The following is a 27,500-nucleotide window of genomic DNA, read 5'->3' as shown; positions in this document are numbered from 1 at the left end:
AGTAGACTTTAGAACCACAAGCAAAGCACTCTTGAAAAAAACAACAAAAATATTTTAAACGTGCTATTTTAATTGGAGGAAAAAAGAAAGAGAAAGGTGGCATATTTGAAGGTAACATGATTAATGTACTATAGTTTTTAAGCAGGTTTTAAGAGTAATTTAAAAACGTAATCATATGTTTGCATGGTATATGATTGGGTCAAAGTGATAATGTTTTGAAAGACCTTGAGCCTATCATCTATAGCTACATATTTACACAGTTATACAGTGGATTTTAGTAGGAAGCTAAGAGACTATTGGACTTTCATTTTGCCCTCTAAAACATAAAGGCATAACTTTCATGCAGAACAGTGAATTTCATAAGATAAATTTGTCCGCCCAACTCTGCTTGGGACTATGTAATAGGGAGGTGTGTCTGTAAGATTCCCTATATCCACTTAGGGATTTTGATCTGTCATAGACAGGCAACAGTTGTAACTTGTTACTTCTTTTTACTGTAATGTGTAAATGTGTGGGTGTGTGTGGGGGGGGTTTTAATGAGAATGAAAAGCAAAGAATATAAAAGATTTCATAATGCTGTAGTATTAAATCATATTTATGTCCTTGATAATGAATGGTAAATGTTTTTTATGATGCTATTGTAAAGTTATGGAATGCTTTAATAAGTAAAAATTGGTGATCAGAAGAAAAAATTGTGGTGTTTAAGCATCACAATGTTCTAAAACATAGGAAAAGTTAGAAACAGAACAGGCGATAATATAGATAAGTGCAAAGTGAATGTTTTAAAATAAATAGCACTTGGATGACCTGGGATGTCAGAACCAGAGACAAGGGTGTGTGTTTGTCAATATATCCTTCATGTTTTACAGACTCCTAAGGGAACAAGGGAAGATACAATTTCACCTTTTCTGTGCCAAAACATTTTAATTATATCTTCTTCCAACTACAGCGGTTCAGTAACCAAGGAGCTGACATTGATGCATGTGTTGATAAAGCTGCAAACATTCAAAATGAGATTAACAAAGATTTTGAGCAAAGGGTGACAGCTAATTTTGCACAGTATTCTGCATCTGATTCAGGCCAGCATAATAATAGAATATTTTATAACTGTTTTGTTATTCAAAAGGACTTTTATGATGCGTTTATATTTGTGGATATCTTTGTATCATACTTAAAAATTATCTATCCTGTGGCTAAAACTATTTGCACATCTATGTTATAATGCAGAGACAATATTAAAGGAAAAAAAAACACGTCGTATTATAAGTTGTGGTGTTTTTTTGTGTGTGGGTTTTTGGTTTTTTTTTTTTTTTTTTTTTTTTGTAATCACACTTTATCCTTGGAACTCTTTGCCTTTACCTTAATTTATCTTAAGCACACTAGCTGGAGAAGGTGTAGAGATGGGAAACATATATTTTCTGATGTTGCTTAGTATGCACTAATAAAATGGCCAAGAAAAGTTATATTCAACTTATTTAATTAATAAAACTGTAGTTTCTTTATGTTCTTGAGCTCCTTTGAGCACATTTCAGTGTATTTCTTTTCTCTTCTATTCTCTACTTGAAGGCAGCTGACAGTCTTCTTTCACTTTTCTTTTTGTTTGTGAAATTTTCTTTCTTTCTTTCTTTTTTTTTTTTTTTATCCACTCACTTCTCCATCTGCTTTCACTTTTGTTTGCTTGGGCCGTCTCTCATCCCAACTTGATAATGAGGAATGCAGTGTGACCCTGACCTCTATCAGCCCATGCATGACCTTCTGACTCTACCATATAACCTTTGGCCTTCTCTTTGACAGCTTGATTAATTACCCTGTGTTATGATTTATGAGTAAGTGCTATGTAAAAATAATAGACAACAGGTGGTCCTCTGAAAACTTTTTGTGGCATGTTTTCTTTTACTGACTAACTTGATGAGCTATTTGAAGTTGGAAACTTACTGGAATAACCTATGTGGGTCTGTATTATGGTATTTTTGTACCATGGAACACGACATTAGAATTTAGGGAGCTACACGTTAAAGCATGATTGTGACAAACATTTTACAAAATATTAGCAGGGTGCTGTTACCTAAATGCACATTGGGAGGAAGCACAAAATGGAGTCAAGTGACATTTTAGGTGTTTCAGTCCCAGGTCACGTCTTGAGAAAATTGCTGAAATAATGGAGGGGGCACTTTTCAAGCAGAGCTGCAGCTCCAACAGCTATGTTTACTTTAACGCTTCACTAGTGACTTCTGATTGGTTGTCATGACCTCATCTCACTGTTGCACCTAGAATGTTGCAACAGTGACATAGACATACCCTTGTTGTGAAAAAGATGGGAATAAACACAACATACATCTTTCAGAAAAGATGAATGGACAGTGGTTTGTCCATTTTAACCATGGGTAGATGTAGTTTATAGGTAAAATGCTTTGGGTTTCATTTCCCTTGAGGATGAACACCTTTCTTCTTTCAAACCATGCAGATAGAATGCTGAACTTGGAAAACACGATTGATAAATCTGTGTAAAATGATCTTTTACAGAGCTTTGCCTGAAGACCAAAACAGACAGTTCCATAGGTCAGAGATTCTGCTCTGGCCCCTGACCTCTTTGGTCACATGTGGCTTGCAGTATTGGCAGGTTAATATGCAGAGCTGAGTACTTTCACCTGATTTTTTATTTAGCTAACCACAAGAGATTTGAAAAGATGTAGAATTTTCTCCTATTTTCTATTTTCCTTGTAACTGGTAATTAATAGGCAAATTAACTTGGATAAATCTTCAGTTTTAGCAAGATTCCATTAGGATCAAAATACATTCTGGCTTTGGTCAAACATTGAAACTTTTTGTCTATTTGTAGAATCTTCTTGACAAGTACATTTCTATACTGATTTAGTTCCTTAAGCAAGGTTTCCTCTTTGGTTCTTTGTGTTTGACATCACCTATCTGTTTTAGACCTCTGACCTAAGCCATCATTTGTTGATTGAATGATAAATGAACTATTATTTATTAGTAAGTGCATCTATAGACTTCAAAGTAAAGGAGGCCTGCAGGCCTGTGCATTCTGTTTAAATCACAGCAAGCCCTGTGCTGAATAAACTGCTGTGTCTAGCAATAAAATTTTGAGGGTTTCTGATTAAGATTCCATGGTTTAGACCTTATAAACACAGTTCTGAAAATGAAACTACAGTTATAGCTACAAAGGATAGAAAATGGAATGAGATAAATGAAAGAGATTATCCTCTTGATCACTTTCTTGATCTTCTACTAGACTGTGCACTCAAACATAAGAGTTAATTAACAACTTTATATATACTTTGTCTCTTGAAATGTTGGATATTGGAATTGATTTGGGTAAATCATTAATCAGGATGCCAGAAGTTTTATTTATTTAGTTGTAGAATGTTAGATAATCAGTTTGATCATTCTGTCTTGTTAAAGATAACAGAAGTTTCCATGTATGATTAAAATGACCTACCTTTTCATCTGATGAGAAATTTAGCATGAATAACTAAATATAAAAAGAATAATTCAATATAAAATGTTTAAGGTTGTAAGCATTAGTTATGGAGGACTCAGAGTGGCAATGCACGGTTCTTTTATATTATATCTGATGCCTGGTTTTATAAAGTTTTATAAAATTTTGTGGATACATTTTTTAAAGGTCAAACTAGGATCTCTTTTTATTTATTTCTTTTTGTATTGATTGAGTTATTGGGAGCAGAGATGCATTTAAAGTGGCTAAATTTAGCTCTTGGTATGTTATCTGCCTAGTTTTACTTTGACTATTTACTTTGATACCTTGGTTTCCATGTATTAATGTTGACATGGCAAAAATCTTTTTGGCTTTATTATATAAAGGAATTTTTGGACAATATTTACACGTGACAGAGAAAAGGAGGAAAAGACGAAACATTATCTGTGGTTAGAGCTTGTAAGTGCGATAGTTAACTTTATTTTGTTTTTCCAGTTTTCTCTTCCTCATTATAAAGTGGTTATTAATGGTCTCTGTGAATATTGCATTAATTAATCAGGAAAATTTTAATTGAAAAATGTAAGTTTTTCACAGAATGGTAATTGAATTTGTAACAAAGACATTTATTAAAATTAGCTTCTCACTTCTGCAGAAAATGTTCCTGAATATTTCTTGATTGTTATTCCATTAATTAAATTGGCAGTATGAAATATCTAAATGATAAAATATTTTCTAAATAACTCAGGTGTTTAAAGAGCAGCATTCATTGTTGAAATCTAAATGCTAAAAATTCTTTAATTGATTTATATAGTGGTGATTTAAAAATAGAATCATTTTTCATCAGTTGATGCCTCAGTGAAAAATTGACGTTGTGTCTTTATAAAATTGGACAAATGAGTCATGTAATTTTCAGTTACATAATCAATAACTTAGACAAATACTACTTCTTTGATGATTTATGTGTGTCTGTTTTTTATGCTTATTTAGATAGGGCACATTAAATTTCAGAGTCCATCTAAAATCAAGTAGGTGCAGTAATTTTTCAATCAATGATTTCCAAAAATTGAAGTAAAAACTTCTGCTCAAATAAACATGATAGTATGAAAATACTGTATCTAGTGATTAAGTTAAAAATTAGGGCAAAAGTTTTAGAATTCTAATGACTATAAATTTTGTCTAGTTTACCTTTATTTGGAATTCATTCATGATGCAAAGGTGTGATGCTCACGTTCTATCAATTTATTGAAGTCCTACTTTGTTACATTGAGTTTGATGTTTTTCATATTATCATTAAAATTTAGTATATCACTACTTTCATCTCTAAGAATTCTAAGATCCTATTTTGGGTTTGCTACTTCTAACTCATGTGTGACTATGAGAGACTGTGTGCATGTGTGTGTGTGTGTGTGTGTGTGTGTGTGTGTTTAAAGTTCAATTCACTCAGAGAAGGCAGGGAAGAAACATGACAAGAGACCACTTACTCACGGTACAGAACCTAGTAAGGAGGCAATTTTCTTTTTGGCCTATGGTGACCTTTTTTGACTATGTTCCTTACACCAGAGACAGTGTATGAATGCCTCTATTTCACCCTGTTTAGCAGAGTGCAACAGTGTTCTTTAACTTACTTTTGGTGGGAGGAGAAGTTATAGCTGAAATTTGAGAAGGGCGTGAAAAGTTGTAAGAGGCACAAGGAAGAGGGGTAGGAACTTCCTCAAATGTGATTTTAATAACTAGTCAAGTGTGTCCAACTGTAGAAAATCACCAAGTGACAATCTGTCTACCTGACAGTGATCACAATGAATTACAAGACTTTTGAATAGCTGTACAGATTAGAATAAAGCAGGACCAAATAAAATATCTTTTGTTAGTAAAACTTTGACTTACCAGCTAATATACTTAAAAAGAGAAACAAAAAAAAAAGCTTTATCTTGTGCTTTGATGTAGAATGTTTAAATTTTTAAATTTTTAAAATATTTTATAACTTTTCATAAAATAGGTATTCAAAGTTTTATTTGAACATGTATTAAAGAATATGTGGTATTTTGTTAATCAGTTTGGTATGTATTATTATATAGTCTTCATGTGTGCAAGACAACTAACTATATCTTAATTAACAGTACTATCACTAAAATCACAACTTTAATGAACTTCACAATCTGCAAACCATATCATGGTTTTAGACAATAATATCAACTGGGGGGAAAAATTGAAAAATCCCAATGAAGTTTTTATGTAGATTGTGAAATCAACCATTAAAAAAACCAACTACATGCAGCAGTGTAGCATATTTAAAAATAAGGTAATTGAGTCAATGCTAATATTACTCTATTATTACTGCCACACTTTTTTTCAAATTCATCTTCTTATGGTTGGTTTGGCAAAAAACAAATTTTAAATTTAAAGTAGTTCTACAGTTATAGTTTTGGAAAAAGTACATAGTTTTCTTTTTCAGTAAGGATGAGATTTTTCAAGCTTTATTTTCCATAGCTTTTACCTGTTTTTATTGTAATATAACATATTTTTAAAATATGACCTTACAGGATTTTACAAGGCAAAATTGGGACACCCACAGTACAGAAGTGAATAGAAAATACAAGCTATTAATAGCTTCACAAATTTATGTTGCACATGCTTGTCAGTGGAAATTGTTTATTCTTCTCTATTTTCTTGTGGTTTGATTATTCCATCAGTTATAACTAACTTAATATAAATTCCAAAAGTTTTCCTAATTATAACCATAGAAATGTTTGCCTTGCTAGAAGGTCAAAAAGGTAACTGTATTTTTAAAACTTTAGAGAAGGTATAATAGCTTAGTAAGCTGTATTTTAGACTTTGGGACTTGTTTCCTGGTACTGGTCCCCAGTAAAGAGAAAATTTTATGGTGGTTAAAAACGAGAGAAATTTTAGGATTAAATAATTGCTACCATGCATTATAGTAGGACATTATTTTATGATTTGTGTGGCCTCCTGAAAGAAGAATTGGAAAAAATACAGGGTGCACAGGTAGACAGCTTATGTTTCTTATATTATAGATATGTAAATCTGTAGAATGTTAGATCACATTTTATTCCTTAATTGCTTATTCTTTATTGAATTCAAACAAATAAAAAATGCTCATTAAAGTGCAATTGTAAAGGAAAGAAAATCCAACAAAATAGGGTGTGAAATTTTAACTTCAGCTTCAAAAGAGGCTCTATTCTCAAAATAGGTATTTAAATATTAATGTGGTTTGAAAGTGTACTTGTTATTTGATAATTTATTTCAGTTATTTGGGGGATTCTGAGAGATCTGAAGTACTTTTTAAAAAAATACAACCTTTGTAATCTTTATGTTACAATTTTGTCTTTTTATTCTTGCAAATAATCTATTTATATCAACAATGCAGGTAAACAATTTTAAATAACTTTTTGTTGGAAAAAGTAGAACTGTAGTCTTTTATAAAGAAGTACTTTAGTAAATATGCAGCTATATTAAATCACTTACTATGAAATTTTACAGATTTTTTCATGAATTGAGATGATTTCTAAGATTAAATTATGCTGCCTTCTTTGCTTTCAAAACAGGAAGGATATGGAGTAATAGTACTGAATCCCAATGAAAACTATATTGAAGTAGAAAAGCCAAAGATACATGTACAGTCATCTTCTGATAGTTCAGATGAACCAGCAGAAAAGCGGGAAAGAAAAGATAAAATCTCTAAAGAAACAAAGAAGCGACGTGATTTCTATGAAAAGTATCGTAACCCCCAAAGAGAAAAAGAGATGATGCAGCTGTATATCAGAGTAAGTAATAAGATTATTACTTTCCTTCATTATTTCTTTTACTTTATTTGTATTTTATTTCATATGTATTATTTTATTTTTTTAAGAGAAACTTAATTCTTTAATTTTCAACCATTCATATCCCATGGTTGTTACTTGGATGAAATGTTTTGCTTTATTCAAAATTACAAAACACGTCATTCTTATTTCAATTTGATATTTTACTTAAGTTTCAAAAGCGATTAATAATGCACCATACAGAACATCAGTCTTCACCTTGGGTGGTAATGGTATTAATACATTGTTTTCCTACAAGCAACCATCCATCCACGGTGTTTCAGCTTAACTTCTGAAGGCAGATGGAGGGAAGAAGAGTAATTAATATCTTAATAAATATTTAAACTAGAATAGTTTAGGGATAGTCTAATGAGCGAACTCTCTCCTTTGCTCTTTTCTTATCCAGTGAACCTTTGCACTTTGTAATGCTAGCAGCATGGGATCGTTATAGCAGTGCTGCCCAAGGAGTTCTAATTCGTAGGGGGCACAAACAATTATATTTGAACTTTGACACATTCTGCTCGATATACATACTGTGCATTGTATATATGAGACAGATTTATGCAATTTTCAAAGCCCTTATTATGGGTCCTAGAAATAGAATTTAATAGTAAAACATGTCAAAAATGCTACTGGGTAAGTAAAATAGTAAATTGATATGTTCTTTAAAAGTGAGCAATTAAGAACATTTAAATGTAGACAAATTAACACTTTATACTTTGTATTGTAGGATAGTAGTAAAGTTTCAAATTAATAAGTTTGAGCTATTTTTACATTTCCTTTAAAAGCTTGCTAATAAAATATTTCTACCATCTTTGAGGGGAATACATAACTTTCTAAGTTATTTTCTTCATTCTAGTTCGTTGCATAATCACTCTACTTTTGGGAATTACACTCCAAACATTCATAACTATTTGTCAGTTTGTTGAGTAAGTAAGTTAGGGCAATTAAACAGCATGAAAGCAGCGTGTAAATTCTCAAGACCCAAAAAAGGTATCCAGACCAAGAATATCTAAAGCTCACCATACAGTGACTCAAGCAAAAGTTGGTCAGATTGCAGTATTACATTTCTGAAAAGCATCTTGCTATTTAATATATTTTTTGAAAAACAAAAACAGTGATTAGATTGGAACCAATAAGTAGCTTGCTTGTTCTAATGTAGTTATATTACCGTTTTTCTTTCCTATTGCTGCATAAGGGTCATGATGTCACCTTCTTTATTGGTTGCCCTAAGCTTTCTAATTATAGAATCTACTCTGTCAACCATCATTCTTAGGACAATTTTAAAAAAATTAATTCTGATATCCAGATTTCAAAAACAAATTGCAAATTGTTTTGTTTTTGGTTTTTGGTGGTTTTTTTTTGAAATATACAAATCATTAAGAAAATTCACTTGGCTATGTAAAATTCACTTGGTTATGTAAGCAAAAGTGATTTTATGTATTTTTTATTGTTAAAGTTTCTTTTATTAGCCTATGATATATACAGATTTATTCTTAAAGTTTCTTTTATTAGCCTGTGATATATACAGATTGTGCATCTATTTCTGACATCTGTATTGTAGGTTTTATATCTTCTTTTCTATTTTCTCTTTCTCTTGTCACCACTGCATGGATATTTTGCTTTTGTTCTCTTGTATGTGTGCATTTTCTTTTTTTTCTGTTTTCAAATCTGTTTCATTTATCTCTGCCTCTATTTTTCTTCTTATATCAGGGGAGAAAAATCTTTTTATTTTGCTTCATTTTTAAGATCTCTTTCCCTTCGTCTTTTTTCTTCAATTCTATTATCTCTTTTACACTCCTACCATTTCTGCTTCTTTCCTTATCATGTCTTTTTGCTTCTTTCTTTCTTGTCCCATTTCACTCATCAGTCTCAGTTCCCATTGTAAGGACTTAAAGCAAAAACAGACTCATTTAGGTAATACAACTATATACCTGATAGTCTTAGTTATGAATGTCATTTTTCCCTAATAAATACCCTTTCTCTTAAAGTCTTCTAGAATCTTGCAAAATACAGAGTTAAGCTGGTACTCTTCAAACATACTTCTAGATAGTAAGGTGTGATCCTGTGCTGGAGAGAGAGAAGAATGATTGATGTTGTGTAAAGTGCCTTAATTCTTGGGTAATTTTGATACACTTGAGGAGTGACTTCTTGTGTTCTCGTTTCCAATACATGTCTCCAAAAAGTGTTTGTAATTTTCAGACAACAGAGCATGGTATGTGATGGGGATAAATTACCATCAATTTATATACTTCCTAACTATTTACATTTTGAAATTGATAATCTACTCTTTGGAACAATCCTATGAGGTAAGTGGATCAAATAGTTTTATCCTTATTTTATAGTTAAGGAAACTGGTGCACAGATGGCTCATTTTTGTCTAGGATCAGACAATTAGTAAATGGTGGAACTAAGTGTTGAAACCAGGATTTCTAATTATTGTAGATTCTTTCTCCCTTTCCTCTTTACCACATTGTTCTAACCAGTTGGAAACAAAATATATACATGAGATATGAAAATTAAAACAATTATAATAAAAGCATGATATGATAAATGACATCTGATGATTAATAGATTTTTGATCAGTTATTTGATAGATGCTATTAAATATCTATGAACAATTTATATATAATACATATTTACATAAATAATAAATGCACATAAATATATTACATTATATGTATGTGTATGTGTATACATACATATTCTCTTTTAATAGGATCACTAATATTGATCCAATTTTACATGAGAAGACTATGGGTCAAAACTTAGTGGTTTTCCCAAAGCCACATAGCTCTTAGTGTAAGCTACCTGAGGGCAAGGACTTAGTCTGTTTTGCTCAGTGTTATAGCCCCAGAGCTCACAACAGAGTCTTCATAATGAATTTGTATTTGGTAAGTAAGGTGTGGAACCAAGACTAAAATCTCAAACTACTACTGTTGTTTGTTTTTTTTAATATGTCCTGCATCATTAAAGTATGCTACTTGATAGTGAGGAAATTCCTTCAAACAATCAAAACAAACAAAAAATTACCGTGTTGGTCCCCTACCCAGTCCAGTGGCTGAGAAAACAGTATAAAAATTGATGATAAAGGGGTGCCTGGGTGGTTCAGTTGTTAAGCGTCTGCCTTCGGCTCAGGGCGTGATCCTGGCGTTCTGGGATCAAGCCCCGCATTGGGCTCCTCTGCCGGGAGCCCGCTTCTTCCTCTCTCCCTCCCCCTGCTTGTGTTCCCTCTCTCTCTGGCTGTCTCTATCTCTGTCAAATAAATAAATAAAATCTTTATTAAAAAAATTGATGATAAAAAGTCAGTTTCTCAAGATTTATTTAATACCTAGATTTATACCTTTTCATCTGAATATATAAAAGCGGGATATCCTATTTTCTTTTTTTAGCTGTATCATCAGGGTACTACACTTATGGGTGAAAATGGAAATATTTCATGATGACTTACTGCTATTTCTGTTTTGCACCCTTGCTCATAAGAGTAGAGCCAGGCTGCTATACTTGTTCTATACTGTACACACTTTGTGCTTTATGTAACTTTGCTTCCTGTTCTTTCCCTTCATCCAAATTCTATCCATGCTGTAGTGCCCAGCTGAAATCTCACCTTTTCATATCAACATAATCAGTGACCTCTCCTTACTGTGACTCATGGAAGTTACTGTGATTGGTTAACTTATATGGAATTTATCATTTGCTGCCCTGAGATATCTCTTATGTTTTTGTTTTATAATATTATTAATATTTATCTTTCATGCCGTTCCACTCCCCATAATATTGTAGGTCTTTGAGCATGCTTTATTGGTCATTCCTTAAGAATAAACAGAAATGAGCTAATTTTTACAACAGTACAGAGCATACAATGAAGAGTCAGAAACTGGTAATACACCCACTCACTAGAATCCAATCCCCTGCAAGGAGACCAAAGCAAAAACACTAGGCCGTAGTCTAGAGATACCTAGATAATGTGACCTGTGGCATAGAAATGAGGATTATTCTGGTATCAAACTGGAGCATAAGAGGACAAGTATTCAGACTAAGGAAGATCATTTAAAAGCACTTTATAGTATGTAGGTGGAATATAGGCAAAAGTGACTTGATGCTGATCTATGTAATACTGAGTTGGAACTGCTTAAATATCTCTGCCCTAAGAGACTTATTTGTGGGCTGTGGTGATAGAAAGTAAAGAAGAGAGATTAGACCCAGAAGGTTGGGAAAAAAAAAAAAATGCTGCGAGTGGAAGGGGGAAGGAAATTACATGGCCACAGAAGGAAAAATCCAAATGTGGAGGAGACATTTACAGAATAAAAATCTTGGCAAAGCCTGGCATTACACATTGAAGATACTCAAATATTTATGGCTTGATTGCTTGTTGACATCCATCAAAAAACTTATCCCTTAACATGAAAGATATTTGGTGTCTAGTTTTCTGACGGATTTTTTCAGCATTTATGTGAATTTTTGCAATTGTTCAGAAACAGCCAACTGATAAACTGAAGCTTTCTTTCAAAAAATATGTTTTTTGATGCTCTGACTTGGGTTACCTTCAAAATATTGGTGAAGGATAATAAATATCCCATCTTCTTCTCTGTACCTGTTCTCTTCTATGCTAAGGCCACTGGTGTAATTTCTATCTAGTGTTTTAGCAACCAAATTTAATTTACTTATATTACAGTCAACGAATGTTTAATCTCTGGAACCATTTTATTTTCCTGGTATATTTAAGTATTTGAATTTTCTTTTTTCTGGAATCTGTTAAAAAGCCAAAATCTCCTTTCAAATTTTGTAAATATCTATTATAGACAAGCAGAAGTAAAGTAGAATCTAGGCCTAAAACTTTAAGATTAGCAAAGTGTAGTTTTATTTTACATACTAAATGAGTATAAATAGATATGACTAACTATTGGATTATGTAGCACATTTCTGATGCATTAGAAGCAGAGCTTGAGAGATCAAAGTACTTAACTGTTTCATGTGGCAACTTTCCTTAAGTATGAAATAATGTACTTTCTGGCATATATTATGGCTTATTAAGGGGATTGATTTGGTCTAGGCAATAAACATCATGTCAGACATGCCTGGCAGGAAAACCTGCTTAATATGTTTTGTAATAAGACGGAATTTTTTGTTCTCGAAAACATCTGCCAACTGAATTCAAGAGTGAAGACAGAAAATGTCATCAATTTAGTGGTAATCCTATAAATTTAGTTTCTTTCTGAGCAACACATAGCAAGACACACAAAATTCCTAGTGTTAATCACCACTGGTTATAGTACTTTGTAAAATGATGAAACAAAAACATTTTATTTTTATATAATGTGTTAATTAATTCATAATGAATTTTAATATTTCAACTGATAAAATTTTAACAAGCATCTTGCCAACAGATCATTTTTTAAAGCATCTGTTTTTTAATGTGTTGGGTTGAGAACTGAGTCAAATGGCTAAATATGTACATATATTCTTTTTAAAAACATATTTCTACCCCCATAATTATAGATACACTATTTTTTCCCTTTAGACCACCAGGGGCTGCTGCTGTTCATACTGGATTTTGCTTTCCTCTGAAACTGAGTACCGCCATCACACTGCATCTTTTCTTTCTTCGTTTTTCCCCCTTAGATCTAAATCTTTTAATACATAACTGGAAAGAAAAAAAAATAGGCTCACCTAGTAATTTAATAATCAACATAAGAATTTATATTTTAAACATTTTCTACATTCCAAAACATTTACATTTTCCCAAAATGAACTTAAAACTGGTAAATTTGATAATAATTATTTTTATTTTCTGTTTTTAGTTTCTGAATAACATTCAGAATCATACCCATTGCCGAGATGTAGTATGGAGATGAGATTAAAAGTGCAGAATTTGAATGACCTGAGTTGGGAACATCACTCTAGCTGAATGGCTCCACCTGGAGCCAGAAGGGAACTGGATCCCGCCTGACAAAAGTTAGCCCCTAATAAAAAGATTATTATTAGTAGCACTTGCATTTTCTGGCAACTCAGTAAAGCAATATTAAAATATAGTCACTAAATGTTCACTAACGATACCTTAGTTTCTTCATTTTAAGATTTTCATTTAAAAAGGAAACTGATCAAACCTGAATACAGAGAAAGTACCTACAAAATTGTTTAATTTTAAAGCATTCAAAGTGCCATGATGCTGTTTTAAATAATCAGAAATCAGTCTTTGTATTTTCATGTTTCATGCTGCCAAAGCCTAGTAAACAGTAGATTTTAATAAATGTTTGATGAATGAATATTTGAATAAATGCTTGCTTGCATGAACCTACAAAGCAGAAGAGACAGACCTTTCACTATATAAATCTGCTCTTTGATACGGACTAGCACAAGGTTGAAAGAACTGTGATACTATGTATGACTGATACATGCTAACACGCAGAAAATTAGTACTTTGTTCTTTAAGCCCACTTAACGACCAGTATTAAGTATACCAAACATTCTTTGAATTCAGTAAAAACCAGCCAAAAAAGAATTTGAAATCAGTAAAATAATTAGATCTTTAGATTTAGAACAGAAATTACAATAAAGATCAGAGCTCTGCATTTATTGGTTTTGTTTAGCTATTGGCCAAATTTCGTGAGGAATTCTGTTATAAATATGATGTAGTGGAAAGAAAAAGAACTTCAGAATCAAAGATAGTTATGCTATAATGATCTTAATTTTTTCACAAGCTGTGACGTTGAATAAGTCACCTCTCTCTCACTTTCAGTTTCTTCGTCTGTAAAATAAGGATAATTGTAGCTATTAGGCTGTTATAAGAAATAAATAAGGTAAATTAATGTGTATGAAAACAACCAGTGGGATACCTACTCTTCAGTATATCCCGTTTTCTTTCTCCTCCTTCCTTACCCTCTTTCCTTTGGGAAGTATAGGGAGGATTATGGCCAAATAAGGTCTTTCCCAATTTGTTTATAATCACTGTCTCTCAAACTTTTGGTCTCAGGATCCTTTTACATGCTTAAACATCATTAAGGTCACTAAACTGTTCCTGTTTATGTGAGTTACACCAATTAATATTTACCACAAAAAGGATTAAATCTGAGAAAAATTTTAAATATTTATTTTAGGGGTGCCTGGGTGGTTTAGTCAGTTAAGCATCTGTCTTCAGCTCAGGTCATGATCCCAGGGTCCTGGAATCGAGCCCCGTGTGGGGCTCCTTGCTCTACGGGGAATCTGCTTCTCCCTCTCCGTCTGCCCCCCCGCCACTTGTTCACTCTCTGTCTCATTCAAATAAGTAAATAAAATCTTTGAAAAATAATAATAAATTAATATGTATTTTAAGAAAGTAGTAAGTCCGGGGCGCCTGGGTGGGTCAGTCAGTTAAGCATCTGCCTCAGCTCAGGTCATGATCCTGGAGTCCTGGGATCTACCCCTCTCTGGGCTGCCCGCCCAGCAGGGAGTCTGTTTCTCCCTCTCCCTCTGCCCTACCTCCCACCCCCGCTCGTGTTCGCGTTGTCTCGAGTTCGCTCTCAAAAAAATAAATGTACTATATGTTGGCTAACCGAGCATAATAAATTAATTAATTAATTAAATATTTTTAAAAATAAAATAGCAATAAGTCCATTATATGATGACACAAATAACATATTTTTATGAGAAATAGCTATATTTCTCAAAACAAACAAAAATACATGGTGAGAAGTGTGGCATTTAAAAAATATCTCCTTAATATCTGGCTTAATAGCTGAATTCCACCTCTGTTTCTTTATTCACTCCCTTCTGATATGTTTTTTGTCGATGTTTATGAAGAAAATTTGGCCTCATACAGATATTCAATTATAAAAGGAAGCAAAATTTTAATAGCTTTTTCAGATAATTGTATATATTCTTTGATGCTACACCAACACTCAACAAGTAGTTGTTTCTTTTCTTTTTTTTTTTTTAAGATTTTAATTATATATTTATTTATTTGACAGAGAGAGAGAGAGCACACAAGCAGTGGGAGCGGTAGGCAGAGTAGTCAGAGGGAGAAGCAGGCTCCCCACTGAGCAAGGAGCCCGACGGAGGGACATGGGACTCAATCCCAGGACCCTGGGATCATGGCCTGAGACGAAGGCAGATGCTTAACAGACTGAGCCACTCAGGCATCCCAAGAAGTAGTTTCTTAAAGATTACTTGCTGTACGAATCTAAAAGGCATCACTAAGTATTTTGTACTATTTTCATGAAAATCCATTGGTCTTTGTTGTACTTTGAATGGATCTTTACTCATGAATTATTTCATAGCATCATGTATTGGTCATTTGGAAAATAATGTTGCATTGAGTTATGCATATCTTCCATATGTTGACATATTTTATTATGAAGTATCAAAAAATCCTGTCAATTAATATTACTACCAATCTCATCTGCAAAGATATTAAGAATTGAAAAACTATTAAACTTATCAGGGAGGATACAAGTTTCCCAAAATTTTAATTTTAGCAAGAAAGCTCAATTTTTATCATTAGCAACAAATACCATCGGTTGTTTTTCTTGAACTGTCAGGCTTATTTTGTTTATTTTCAAGAAAATGGCTTCCAAAGACCCAAATGTGAATAATCATCATTTGTGTATCAGTCTTATTAGTAAAAATGGTGTCCTATTTAAAAAGCAGCTACTTTAGCTCACAACTCAGTTACACAACTACTTTTCCTCTACACAAGCATCATAACATGATTTAGTTTGCAGGTGCTTTTTTTTATTTATATTCAGTTAGCCAAGATATAGTACATGATTAGTTTTTGATATAATGCTCGGTGATTCATTAGTTGAATATAACACCCAGTGCTCATCATATTATGTGCCCTTTTTAATTCTCATCATCCAGTTACCCCAGTTCATCACTCAGAATATTAAACACACATATGCTCAGGGGTTGAGACTTAGTAAGAGTAATTTTTACTGCTTCATCAGCATTGTTTAGGTGAACTTGTGTGTGTGTGTGTGTTTTCCCCTTCAGTGTGTAGCAGTGAAGAACACAATGACTGCTACAATAGTTGAGTACCACTGGTGATCTGTGCTAAGTCACGGGCAGTTTTGTTCTGTGACAAATGCCAACACAGTGAAAAAGACACATAATGTCTTAGTATTATTGTGTGGACCCCCTGAAAGCTCTCAGAAACCTCCAGAAGTTAGCAGACCACATTTCTAGAACCACTGGTCTACCTCTCTTTTTTGGAGTTGAACATACAGGCAACCAAAGGAAGCGGTTTATAAGATTAAAATAAGAATAGTTTTTCAGTTGATATGTTAGGTAACATGAAACTGGAACAGTATGAATGAGCAGCTATGTAAGCTGGAATAGAGAAGCTGGAGTAGGGTAGGACCGGTTTATTGAGGCATTTGGGCCTATCATTTTAACTCTTCTCATCTGGACTCAGGGAGTACTATGTGTAGACTGCTTCACCTGTTCTCCATCCTCCCTCCTTTTTCATAGAAATTTTAACGGCTCCATACCCAGCACGGAGCCCGATGAGGGGCTCGATCTTATGACCCTGAGATCATAACTTGAGCCCAAATCAAGAGTCAAACGCTCAACCTCAACTGACTGAGCGACCCAGGTGCTCCAGAATTTTTCTTTTTTTACTGCTCATCCCCAACAATAAAGGCCCTGGAGAATCATATGCCCATTTTGGGTTTTAGCAACTACAATTTTCATATCATCCCTCTTTCTCCTAAAATGTGTGGCCTCTTCCCAGGAGGGCTCAAATATTTAGCCCTACTATCCAGCTGAGGTCTAATATACTACGGTAGTCCGCTAGTTCTGTACTGGTGCTGTCTCTCTGCTTTATGTTTACCTTAACTTTGCAGTGGACTGATTCTATAGGGGTTAAGAGCTGAGTGCTGGTTTCTGGCACATGTGCACAGGGTTTTACACATAGTATTCACTCAACAAATGTTAATTATAATTATTGTAATTTACAATCCAAGTTGCATCTGTCCATGACTTCCTCCATTTCTGAACCCATGTTCTTCTTAGTTCTCCAAATTAGGTTCTTCTTGTCTCTTATCTAAAGTAACATTTGAGAGTAACTGTCTAAAATACAGTTGGATTGACCATGTCTCTATCAGGCTTTAAACATGAGTGGTGGTTCTTGTACTTTCACAACTTCCACTCCCTTTTTTGGGAAAAGGGGCAATTTAATACCTTCTGTCTTCGACTGTACCCCACCCTTCTGGTTGGGCCCTTGTACATACATTTGTCTAGTTAGAAATAGTTGTTTGTTTCTTTCTGTAATCCTCACAACTGTCTCAGGTATTACCTTGACTTTACAGATAATGTAAAGTGAGACTCAGATATACATAGACTTACTCATAGTTCTATACCTAGTAAGAGCAACTAAACTAAGGTCAGAGCCCATGACTATCAGACTCCAAAGCCTATGTCTTTCCCAATAAACTACATTGTCAATAGTGAACATTTTTTACAAGTGGCTCTCTAAGATTTCTCTGTGTTTATATAAAATATATACACATAAGTGAATGAATCAATGGATCTCTCCTAAATTGAAAGGCAATTGCTGTGATGCAAAACAAATAGTATTCCCCACAATGCAATAGTTTATTGAAAGACTGTTGTTAGAGAGTTGTAATGAGTAGTTATATTGAGCGTAGAATCTGGGGCCCACATTCTCTTCTCTGCAGTAAGACACCCTCACACTTTTTTTTCCCTGCGTCCTAAACTGTCCATCTAGGATGTGTGAGTTGCTTGATGGCAAAGGAGTTTGGAGTTATTGCAGGTGGGGATGAGAAAAAAACCCTAAATCACCGTATGTAATTGTCTCAAAAGTGCTTTGTAATGCAAGCGAACTTTTTTTTTTTTTTTTAAATCCCTACCCTGATTTCAGCTTGTCTTTAGGTAAGTGTACCTGTTCTCAGCTGTCAGCTTGTTATTCCATCCCATACTCCTTTGGTGTTTTAGCCAGCCCAGTGTTCACATATGCACATTATGGCTTTATCAGTGGATGGAAGCACTTCTGTGTGCGTCTCTCATGAGTAACATAGCAGGGCAATATAACATGTTCATTGAATGACTTGAATTTTTACATTATAGACTCATCTCATTTCAATTTGAATTATATATGTGCATTTGTAAATGTTATGAAATTGTATGTTTAGATTTACTTGCTCAGAGCATGAAATTGCTGCTTAACATCTCTATGTATCAATTTTATCTCATACTCATATAATATTAATTTCATTCTTAGCATTATTTTCATAATTTAATACTAGAAGAAAACATTGGTTTTTCTCCTTGAAAGTAACGTAAGTTGCAGTTAGTGGCTCACTTAGGGACCCCATAAAAACAAAGATAAAATTTTGAATATGACTCTAAGTGGTCACCTACCAAGACTTTCCCTAATTTCTGTTTGCCCTAAAAATGATTCTTATACTTGAATTTGTTTTCCTCCCTGAGATTTCAGAAAAATCTCTGCCCCAGGAGGTGATAAAGAGAAAGATCACGGGCCTCTATTTTAGGATACTATTATATTTAATAATTCTAAGATAATTTGACATTTTTTAAATAGTCACTACTTTTTATTTAAAAGTCTTTTAGACACTGTGGGCCAAAGTTTCATGTTTCTCCTGGAGCAATAATAATACCAGTAATTTCCAGAGCTATATAATGGATTAATAGTTTTTTTAAAGAGCTTAACCATCAGATAAAAATTAGAATTAGAATTTTATACTGCTAAGTTAAGTAAATCTGTCAAAACTAAAATCTTTTTTAGTCATTGAGAAGAGGAATTCATTTTTGTAGTGCTGCTGTTCTAAATTTTTGGCAGTGAGGCATATTTTTCCATATTAAAAAGAATGTATAAATTCATTCAGCCCACATTTGTTTACTATTTTATATGAACAGTACATTTAGGAAGAACATTACTTATAGGAGAAGGTTTTTACCAGAATATGTTGCCAAACAGTAGTATCTGAAAGGTGGCAGGCATTTTTCAGAGACATACCAAGTCTAATTAACATATTTCTAGATGTAGATGAGGAAACTGAGATTAAAAGAAATTTGCTCAGAATTACACTATTATTAGTGACAAAGCTGTTACTGGGATTTAGGTTTTCTATTTACCATTCTGCTTATTGAAATTTTTATATTAGAACCAGATTTTTCCCTCTCCATTTTGATTTGCAAGTGGCTTCTCTGGCCTTTGTCTCAGTAGCTGATGGGTTTAGGGGAGAAGAACAGGGTGTGTGTGTGTAGATTGTTAGAGGAGGGAGGTAACTGGTCATTAAGTAACTGAGATTTAAACCTAAAAGTTAGTTGAAAACAGTATTCCTAACATAAGCGATTTTAAGATCTAAGAGGAAGAATATAAATTTGAAAATCTTAGTGCATTATATATGAATTATGATGTTAACTATACTTCATTCACTCTTAATGTTCTTTGTTTCGATTTCACACAGGAGAGTGAAAAAATTCCCTCAGAATTCTTGTGCAGACTGCATATATAATAATGCCATCAAAGAAAGGCTATTATTTGTGCATATATAGCTCAGTCAATTGAAGATTGCTCAGATTATCATCTTTTTTCATTGATTTTAAAACCTTTTATCACATTTTAACATCTCTGAATTTGGGATGCATCTTAAAAATTAATGGCATATCATGGATTATTTGGTGACTTTTTTTCTCTTAATGGTACATAAAACAGTGCTACCTTTTAAAATTGATGGTATTTTAGATGGATGAAATATGGTATGAGACAGGCTGCCTCATTGCACACTCTAAGGGAACATAATTCTTATCTGGCACCCCCTGCAGTTGTGCAGTGTGTAGACTCTGGCCTTTTAGGGTAGCCTGAGTAGAGATGATATGGAGGGTTTGTTCTTTTTCTTACATTTTACCCCATATTTGGCCCCATAAATTGTACAAAGACCATCTGCCCACTATTTGGCAATTAGTGACCCCACAGTAAATGTTTATTTATTTACTTACACATCATTATAATCAGTTTTGTCTTTTTGTTTGCCAAAGCCCATGGAGAGCAGGTTTGAATTTCTTCTATTACTAGGTGTCATATTACTAGAAGGAGGTAGATCTCTAGATGGTAAACTTAGACGGTAAATCTAGGAAGTAATGACTAAATGACTATAGTTTTTTTTTAAGATTTTATTTATTTATTTGACAGAGAGAGACAGTCAGCGAGAGAGGGAACACATGCAGGGGGAGTGGGAGAGGAAGAAGCAGGCTCCTAGTGGAGAAGCCCGATGTGGGGCTCGATCCCAGAATGCTGGGATCACGCCCTGAGCCGAAGGCAGACGTTTAACAACTGTCCCACCCAGGCGCCCCTAAATGACTATATTTAATGGAGATGTTAGCCCCTCAGTGTCCTAATCATTTTCCTAATGCCTTTTACTTTTAAAATTTATTGAGGCATTTTCCAGATAACCTAAAGTAACTCAGTTTTAGGTTGCATTCTTTTAGTCTACTATCAATGATTTTATACTATCTCCCTAGAGACATTCAAGATAAAAAACGGGGGAAGAATAAACACGTAATTTCTACTCAACACAGGATTAGCCAGGATTACAAAACAAGATACCAAATGTATCTTGAAACTGAAGAAATTTTTTTTTTTGAGTAGCACAGTTTTGATTGGACCTCTTCGCATTTCAATGCAGTTGAGCGCTATTTACAAAATGTTGTGCTTGTTATAGCTGTTTGTTGGATATGCAGATGGAAAAGCCAGAATCTTTGTTCTCCTGGAGCTCAGGCACAATTTTGTGGGGAGGCCAAAACATTCTTAAGCAACTCTGATAATTAGGCAGTTTGTGGTAAGGATTTTGAAGCAGTTTGTATGTTGCATTCTAGGCATATGAGAAAGGAAAGTATATCTTTCATAGTTATTAATATAGCATTAATAATAAAAGTCAGATACTTAGAGATTCAATAGTAGACCACATTGAATATTAAAATTGAAGAACTACTTTATACATTTTCTTTATTAAATACAATTTATTGCAATGAGAACCTCAATTTTTATGCAGATTGCTTATATAAAATCTTTTACATTATGTTATATAATGTGATTTTTGTGTCGTTGAGTATTAAAATCCACTTAAAAATTTTGCCGCTTTAAAGAAATTAATTTGGTAGGTGTTTTGACACATTCTGGAAACTGCAGTATTTCAATTTTCAGTAATGTAGTGGTATTTATTCTTGATGTTTAAAATGATTTTGCCCTTACTTCTAGCCCAAATGAAGCTAATTAAACATATAAGTAGCATTTCAAAACTTTTAGAACCATCTAATGTCTCTTAACCAATTCTTTCCTTCTTTTGCTTTTACCTCCTCTACCAAATAATCTATGATATATTCATTTTGTATCTGTGATACACTCATTCACTGGTTAGGAGAAATAATGTAAGTCAATAATAATACACCTAAGCTTTTAGTGAAGTTTATAGATCATAAAACTCTTTAACTTGTACTTTATTCTTCAGGGAGTATAATATGAAGTTGATGATAGTTGTTTTCTTTAAAAGACATTATCTCCACTTCGTGTACATTATCTTAATTGCTAATGATATTATTGATGTTTGTTAGTTCCTTCTTATGTGGGTTTAAGTAGTTGTTTTTGGCAAAAGATGTAACCAAGCAACTTTCTTCAAAATGGATTAAAATGATGAATAAATTAGTCTTCATGGGATTCTTTGTAGCTCCTGTTCTTTTCCAAGTTACTCTTAACTATTGGACTATCTTATATAAGGTAGTTTAAGTAGGAGTTTCTGAGGAGGTTGCATTCTGATTTCAAAGTAATTCTGCTCTTCCCTCTACACATGCCTGCCTTCTTTACATTCCCCATCTCATGACCCTGGCTTTAGTTTTTACTAAAAAAGTTTAATGTAAGTTAATCCCCTTGTGGAAATATCGTAAGCTTCATTTGGATAAAGATTCTGAGTTAATCATCTTTTTCTATCCTGTGGCACCTAACAGGTTGCCTTGAATATACATAATATTCAAAACTTGTTGGATGGGTAAATGGACTAAATGACTTGACTTTGAGATTTGACTTTACTTAGACAATGGCCATAAGAGAACTGCCCTCTTTTTACCTCTCCGATACCATTTCCTGCCCCTTTCTTCTTCACTTATTCCTTTCTATCCCCTCTGGTCTCCCGCTATTCTTGGAACATGTCAGGCATACCTCTGCCTTTCAGTCTTTGCAGTGACTGTTCCCTCTGTTTGTGTTGTTCTGCCCCCAGATATATGCAGGGCTAACTTGCTGAGATCCTTTAAGTATTTTCTCCATTATCATCTCAATGGAGGTGTACCTTCACTAAGCTAGTTAAAATTACAGCCTACCCATTTCCCATTCCCTTTACCTAGCTCTACTTTTTTTTGTTTAACAGTCATTCCCTTCTAATCTATCATGTAATTTACCTATCCATTTAGTATTGTTTATTGCCTGTCTTTCTGTTAGATTGTAAGCTCCCAGAGGGCTGGTATCTTTGTTTTGTCATTGATATGCCTCAAGTGTTTAGCACAATACCTGGCACAAAGTGGGCACTGAGTAAATATATATGAATCTATAGCCAGAAAGGTATTGTTTCACTTGGACTGTCTTCTACTGGGGTGAGGATTGTCTTTTTTTTTTTTTTTAATTTTATTTATTTATTCGACAGAGATAGAGACAGCCAGCGAGAGAGGGAACACGCAGGGGGAGTGGGAGAGGAAGAAGCAGGGCTCATAGCAGAGGAGCCTGATGTGGGGCTCGATCCCAGAACGCCGGGATCACGCCCTGAGCCGAAGGCAGACGCTTAACTGCTTAACCGCTGTGCCACCCAGGCGCCCCGGGGTGAGGATTGTCTTATCAACAGTTCATTGTAATGGTACCGTTTTGAGACCTTTCTATGCTAAGTGCTTTGTATATGTATCACATTTAATCTTTAGTTAGCCCACTTTTCACTGTATTGGGAATTATTTTCTAATGTTTTTGTGTCTTGTACTTAATTAGATGTTCACTGTGCCTTTTTTGTCTTCATATCCACAGTGTCTGGCACATGGTGGGTACCCAAATATTAGTTAAATGAAGTGAGTGATAAGTTTTTTGACAAGTATGGCAAACTAGACATTATAGGGAAACTCATAAAATGAGTTTGGCCTATAAAATGAGTTCTTGGCCTTAGTGACCAGATTAGAGAAAATATTCCTTTTAAAACTATAAAAAAACAAACACTGAAAATATTTAAAAATTTTAAAGATATATTTTAAAATATTTTAAAATGTATTTAAATAACAAGGAATGTATCACATTTCCTTTAAATGGTATTAAATTTTGTTAATAGTTTGAATAACAATAGCCACCATTGAACTAAAAGTATGCGGCAAAATGGTCGCCTGTTAACCTGAGATATTTCAAAAATTTTGAAAGGTTAGTCATAAAAACTGCTATATTTAGAAGTCTAAACATGTTCCTCTCTCTGTTAAGTAGCCTTCTGGCTTATTGCCCTGTACAGTTCAGGGCACACTCCTGGAGCCAGAGTAATCCTATAAAAAAGACACTGAAGTGACCCCATCAAGTCCAATCAGTTGTGCCAGACTTTATTCTCACCTACATTCTGAGGAACTTTTGTCCTTGCCGGGTTTCCTTTGGCTTCACACCCACATTCGCCCTACTCTGCATAATGAGGATGATCTGCCTGGCTTTTGTTCAGTAGCTGCCCAAGATACTGCTTTCTCAGAGCTTTGGCCTGTGTGCCAAGGGACCACCTCACTGGTCAGAGGTGGGAGGTAGGAAGTGGATATTCTGGTCCCATGTCTCCAGCCCTTATTTCTGGTGAAAAAAATCAGGCAATTACATTAAATATCCTAAGTTGATATATTAATATAATTCTCAAAATTAGGCCAGAAAGATTACCTAGTTAGCTTATAATTGTCATTTTTAGACATTTGGAATGAAATACTCTTTTCATAATGGTCAATTGAACGATTAAAATGAAGTATTATGGAGAAGTATCTCATTATTGGACATTTCACAAAATTCTATTCAGATTCTAAAGCATTCTTCACAGAGTTTTATCCTATACTTAATAATACTAGATCTTGACTTCCCATCTTTTGTAAAACTTTTCTTCACCTCCCTCATCCTTTGCATCAGTGCAAAAACAAACGTGTACACTAAGACACGCATACACAAACACACAAGTAATCACAGCCTCCCTCTTGCCACCGTATATATTGCATATAGTGGAATTTTCAGTAGTTTTCAAAATTAAGAAGATCGCTGAGATCTGCCCAAAGTGGTCGTCTAATTATTTAAAAGAAAGGCTTACATTTAGTTCATCTCTGCATTCTGAGGGCTTGAGTAAAAGTCTGTTTAGCAAGGTGGTCCATGCTAGAATTATCATTTCATTTACACTGGGGCCTCTGGTTCCTTTAGTGCATGAGGAAGTAAATTCAAATTATGGTGTGTTACCAGGATTGTCCAGGTGAAGCTGGTTAAGACTTTCAGGGAAACTTATTATTGACACTGTTGTGATATGATACTGTTACTCTTTCAGTCATCAAACTGAACCGTTGCATTGAAACCTGGTATTACTTATATACTTATTCATAGAAAATGTGCAGATAGTAACTCTGACACTTGAAGCATTTGAATGGATTTCCATTTATAAATATGCTCTGGCATAAACACCATTGAATATATTTCATTATATGATAAATTTTTAAATTTGGAGAAGTGATAAATTATAATATTTAGTTTTAAGATTAAGAATATTGACAAAGACATGATTAGTTAGCCTGTCTTTATTCAAATGTTCTAACACACATTAGTTCCAAGTTCTCTGTTACCTCTAAATAGAATATAAATGATCAAAAGAGTGTGCCTCTTTACAAATGAGAAACATTTTATAACTACATTATAAATTCAGTGATTTGAGTACTATCTATAGTACTATCTATAGTTGCCCTGTGTATAGTGGGTTAAATAGATTTAAATGTGACTAGATTTGATTGGGAATATGGGTATAGAGTCAAAAGAGGCAGAGATCAAGTATTTAACTAAAGATAGCATTAGCCCTAAACAATGGTCTCTGAGCAGAGTGGTGTAACTTACATTTCGTTGCCAAAACCAATCTACAACAAACTTAACCAGCTATCCTTGATAAGTTTATGATTCATTATTAGCTCACTAAACAGGTTTTTTTTAAAAAATAATTCAACCAATAGGTTTTTAAACACTTCATCTAAACTGCACTGTACTAGGCGCTTGGGATATGAAGATCAATAAGACATGACCCTTCCCATAGAAATTTAATAAGAAGAATGCACTGTATTCCAATTAGTACTTGAGTTGGGGGCATAGTTGGGACATAAGCCAGTTAGGGGTTGAAAGTGGAAGCTGCAGGGAAAGTTTCCTAGAGGAGGTGATGATACCTAAATATAACTTAAGTTGTCAACGCTAAAAGAGGACAGTAAAAGTTGAAGAAAGGGGGTAGAGGGAGAAGGGTGTTTTCTTTCCTATGCTTTAGAATTTTGTCTTTCACATTTAAGTTCATATACTATTTGAAATTAATTTTTTTGTTTGGAGTGAAGTATGAATCCAGTGTTAATTATCCTGACCCTCTTTAGTCAAGAAACCATCCTTTTTTCAATGATATTTAAGTATTACATCTATTAAAAATTTGTTTTTATGTTTATTATGTGGATAGTTCACATTTACGTTTTTTCCAAATAATCAGTTGTCCTAACTCCATTTTGAGAGAAATTGGTTCTTTCGCGCTGATTTGAAGTACCACCTTTAACATAGATTGATTTCTTTTGTTCTTGCCCTTTTTTCCTGGGTATTGTTCTATTCCTTTGAAAGCTCTGTTCATACTTGCCAATGCCATTTTAGTGTAATTTTTGAGATTTTATTGTACATTTAGTATCTGTCAGTGTCTTAACATAGTAATAGTCCTTGTTTTAGTCTTCTATCCTCCTCCTTCCCCACACACCAATTTAAGGTTAGAAATTTAGCTCTGTTATACTGCCACCCTACCAACAAAAATCTCTTCTCTCTCCTCTCTCTCCCCTTTCCCTCATTTCTGTCTTCATTACCACAATGTTAGATTATAGAGATTATAATTCTTTACATTACAGTGTTTCTTTTCCTAGAATAATTCTTTTACATTTGCAAACTGCCAAAAAAATGCATTTATAGCAATTATTTGGCTTTATAATATATCTATTTAACTATTTCCACTCTCACTGTCAGTCTTTTTAATGTCATTGCCCAATGCATATGTGCCTAATTTTATTTCTTAGGCAGTTGAAATAGATGATAGATTTTATAAGTAGTTATAAAATGTCAATTTAGGAATAATGTTTAGCTAGCCTGTGGGTGGGATATGCTAATTGATTAGGTGAGGGTTCAAGAAGAAGAAGAAATTAAAGTCTCCTAAGACCTGTCTACCCCATTGAGTGATAATGAGAATCAAGTAGTGAGGTAGTTGAAGTCACTTTGAAGATTTATCAAACACGTGATGACAGGGGTGTTAGTAATCATTCCTTTGTGAGAACTCACATGTCAGCCAATGCAATTACAACAATGATGAGTAAGAAATAGTAAGTCATTTTATATCTCTGGAGCTCAGTTTTTTCCTCTGTAAAATGGATAGGTATGCAAAGAAGCAGGAAGCCTAATTTCTAAACTTTTATGATTCTATGAAATAATGAAATAATTCTAACTTAAATAATCATTTTTTCCCTTCTTTTCCCATACTTAAAATGAGCTCCTTTACTAAGAGTCTAGTACCTTCAATGAAAGGAAAGGAATACCAAGTTAAATTTTATTGGTCAGTTTTATTCCATCTGCAATACTCTCTGAAATATAAAAATACTTAACTGAGATCATCTGACAAACTGAGTGAATTCTGCTTTGCCTTTTGTGATAATCTTTTAGTGCTACAGAATATATTCTTACAGAAAAAAACCTCAAGTACTGAGAACCCCTAATATTTATTTTTTTTCATAATAATATTTTTATTATGTTATTCACCATACAGTACATCCCTGGTTTTTGATGTAAAGTTCGATGATTCATTAGTCGTAGAACAACCAGTGCACTGTGCAATACGTGCCCTCCTTACTACCCATAACCAGCCTATCCCATTCCCCCACCCCCTGAGGCCCTCAGTTTGTTTTTCAGAGTCCATAGTCTCTCATGCTTCATTCCCCCTTCTTTTTTTTTTTTTATTAAAGATTTTATTTATTTATTT

At 33.7% G+C, this 27,500-nt stretch overlaps 1 protein-coding gene across 10 annotated transcripts in view; it reads left to right on the top strand.

Moving 5' to 3' along the window:
* The window catches only part of FAM172A (family with sequence similarity 172 member A), a 416,550-nt gene that overhangs the window by 174,306 nt on the left and 214,744 nt on the right, over positions 1–27,500 (top strand). For all 10 annotated transcript variants that reach the window (XM_034656488.1, XM_019808770.2, XM_019808766.2 and 7 more), the window contains one exon: positions 7,018–7,236. In XM_034656488.1, coding sequence (XP_034512379.1) covers positions 7,018–7,236 — 219 coding nt within the window. The remainder of the gene's footprint in view (positions 1–7,017; positions 7,237–27,500) is intronic.

This window comes from Ailuropoda melanoleuca, chromosome 3, assembly GCF_002007445.2.
Source record: "Ailuropoda melanoleuca isolate Jingjing chromosome 3, ASM200744v2, whole genome shotgun sequence".
Classification (NCBI taxonomy): Eukaryota; Metazoa; Chordata; class Mammalia; order Carnivora; family Ursidae; genus Ailuropoda; species Ailuropoda melanoleuca.
This window is presented reverse-complemented; position numbering and strand designations above follow the sequence as displayed.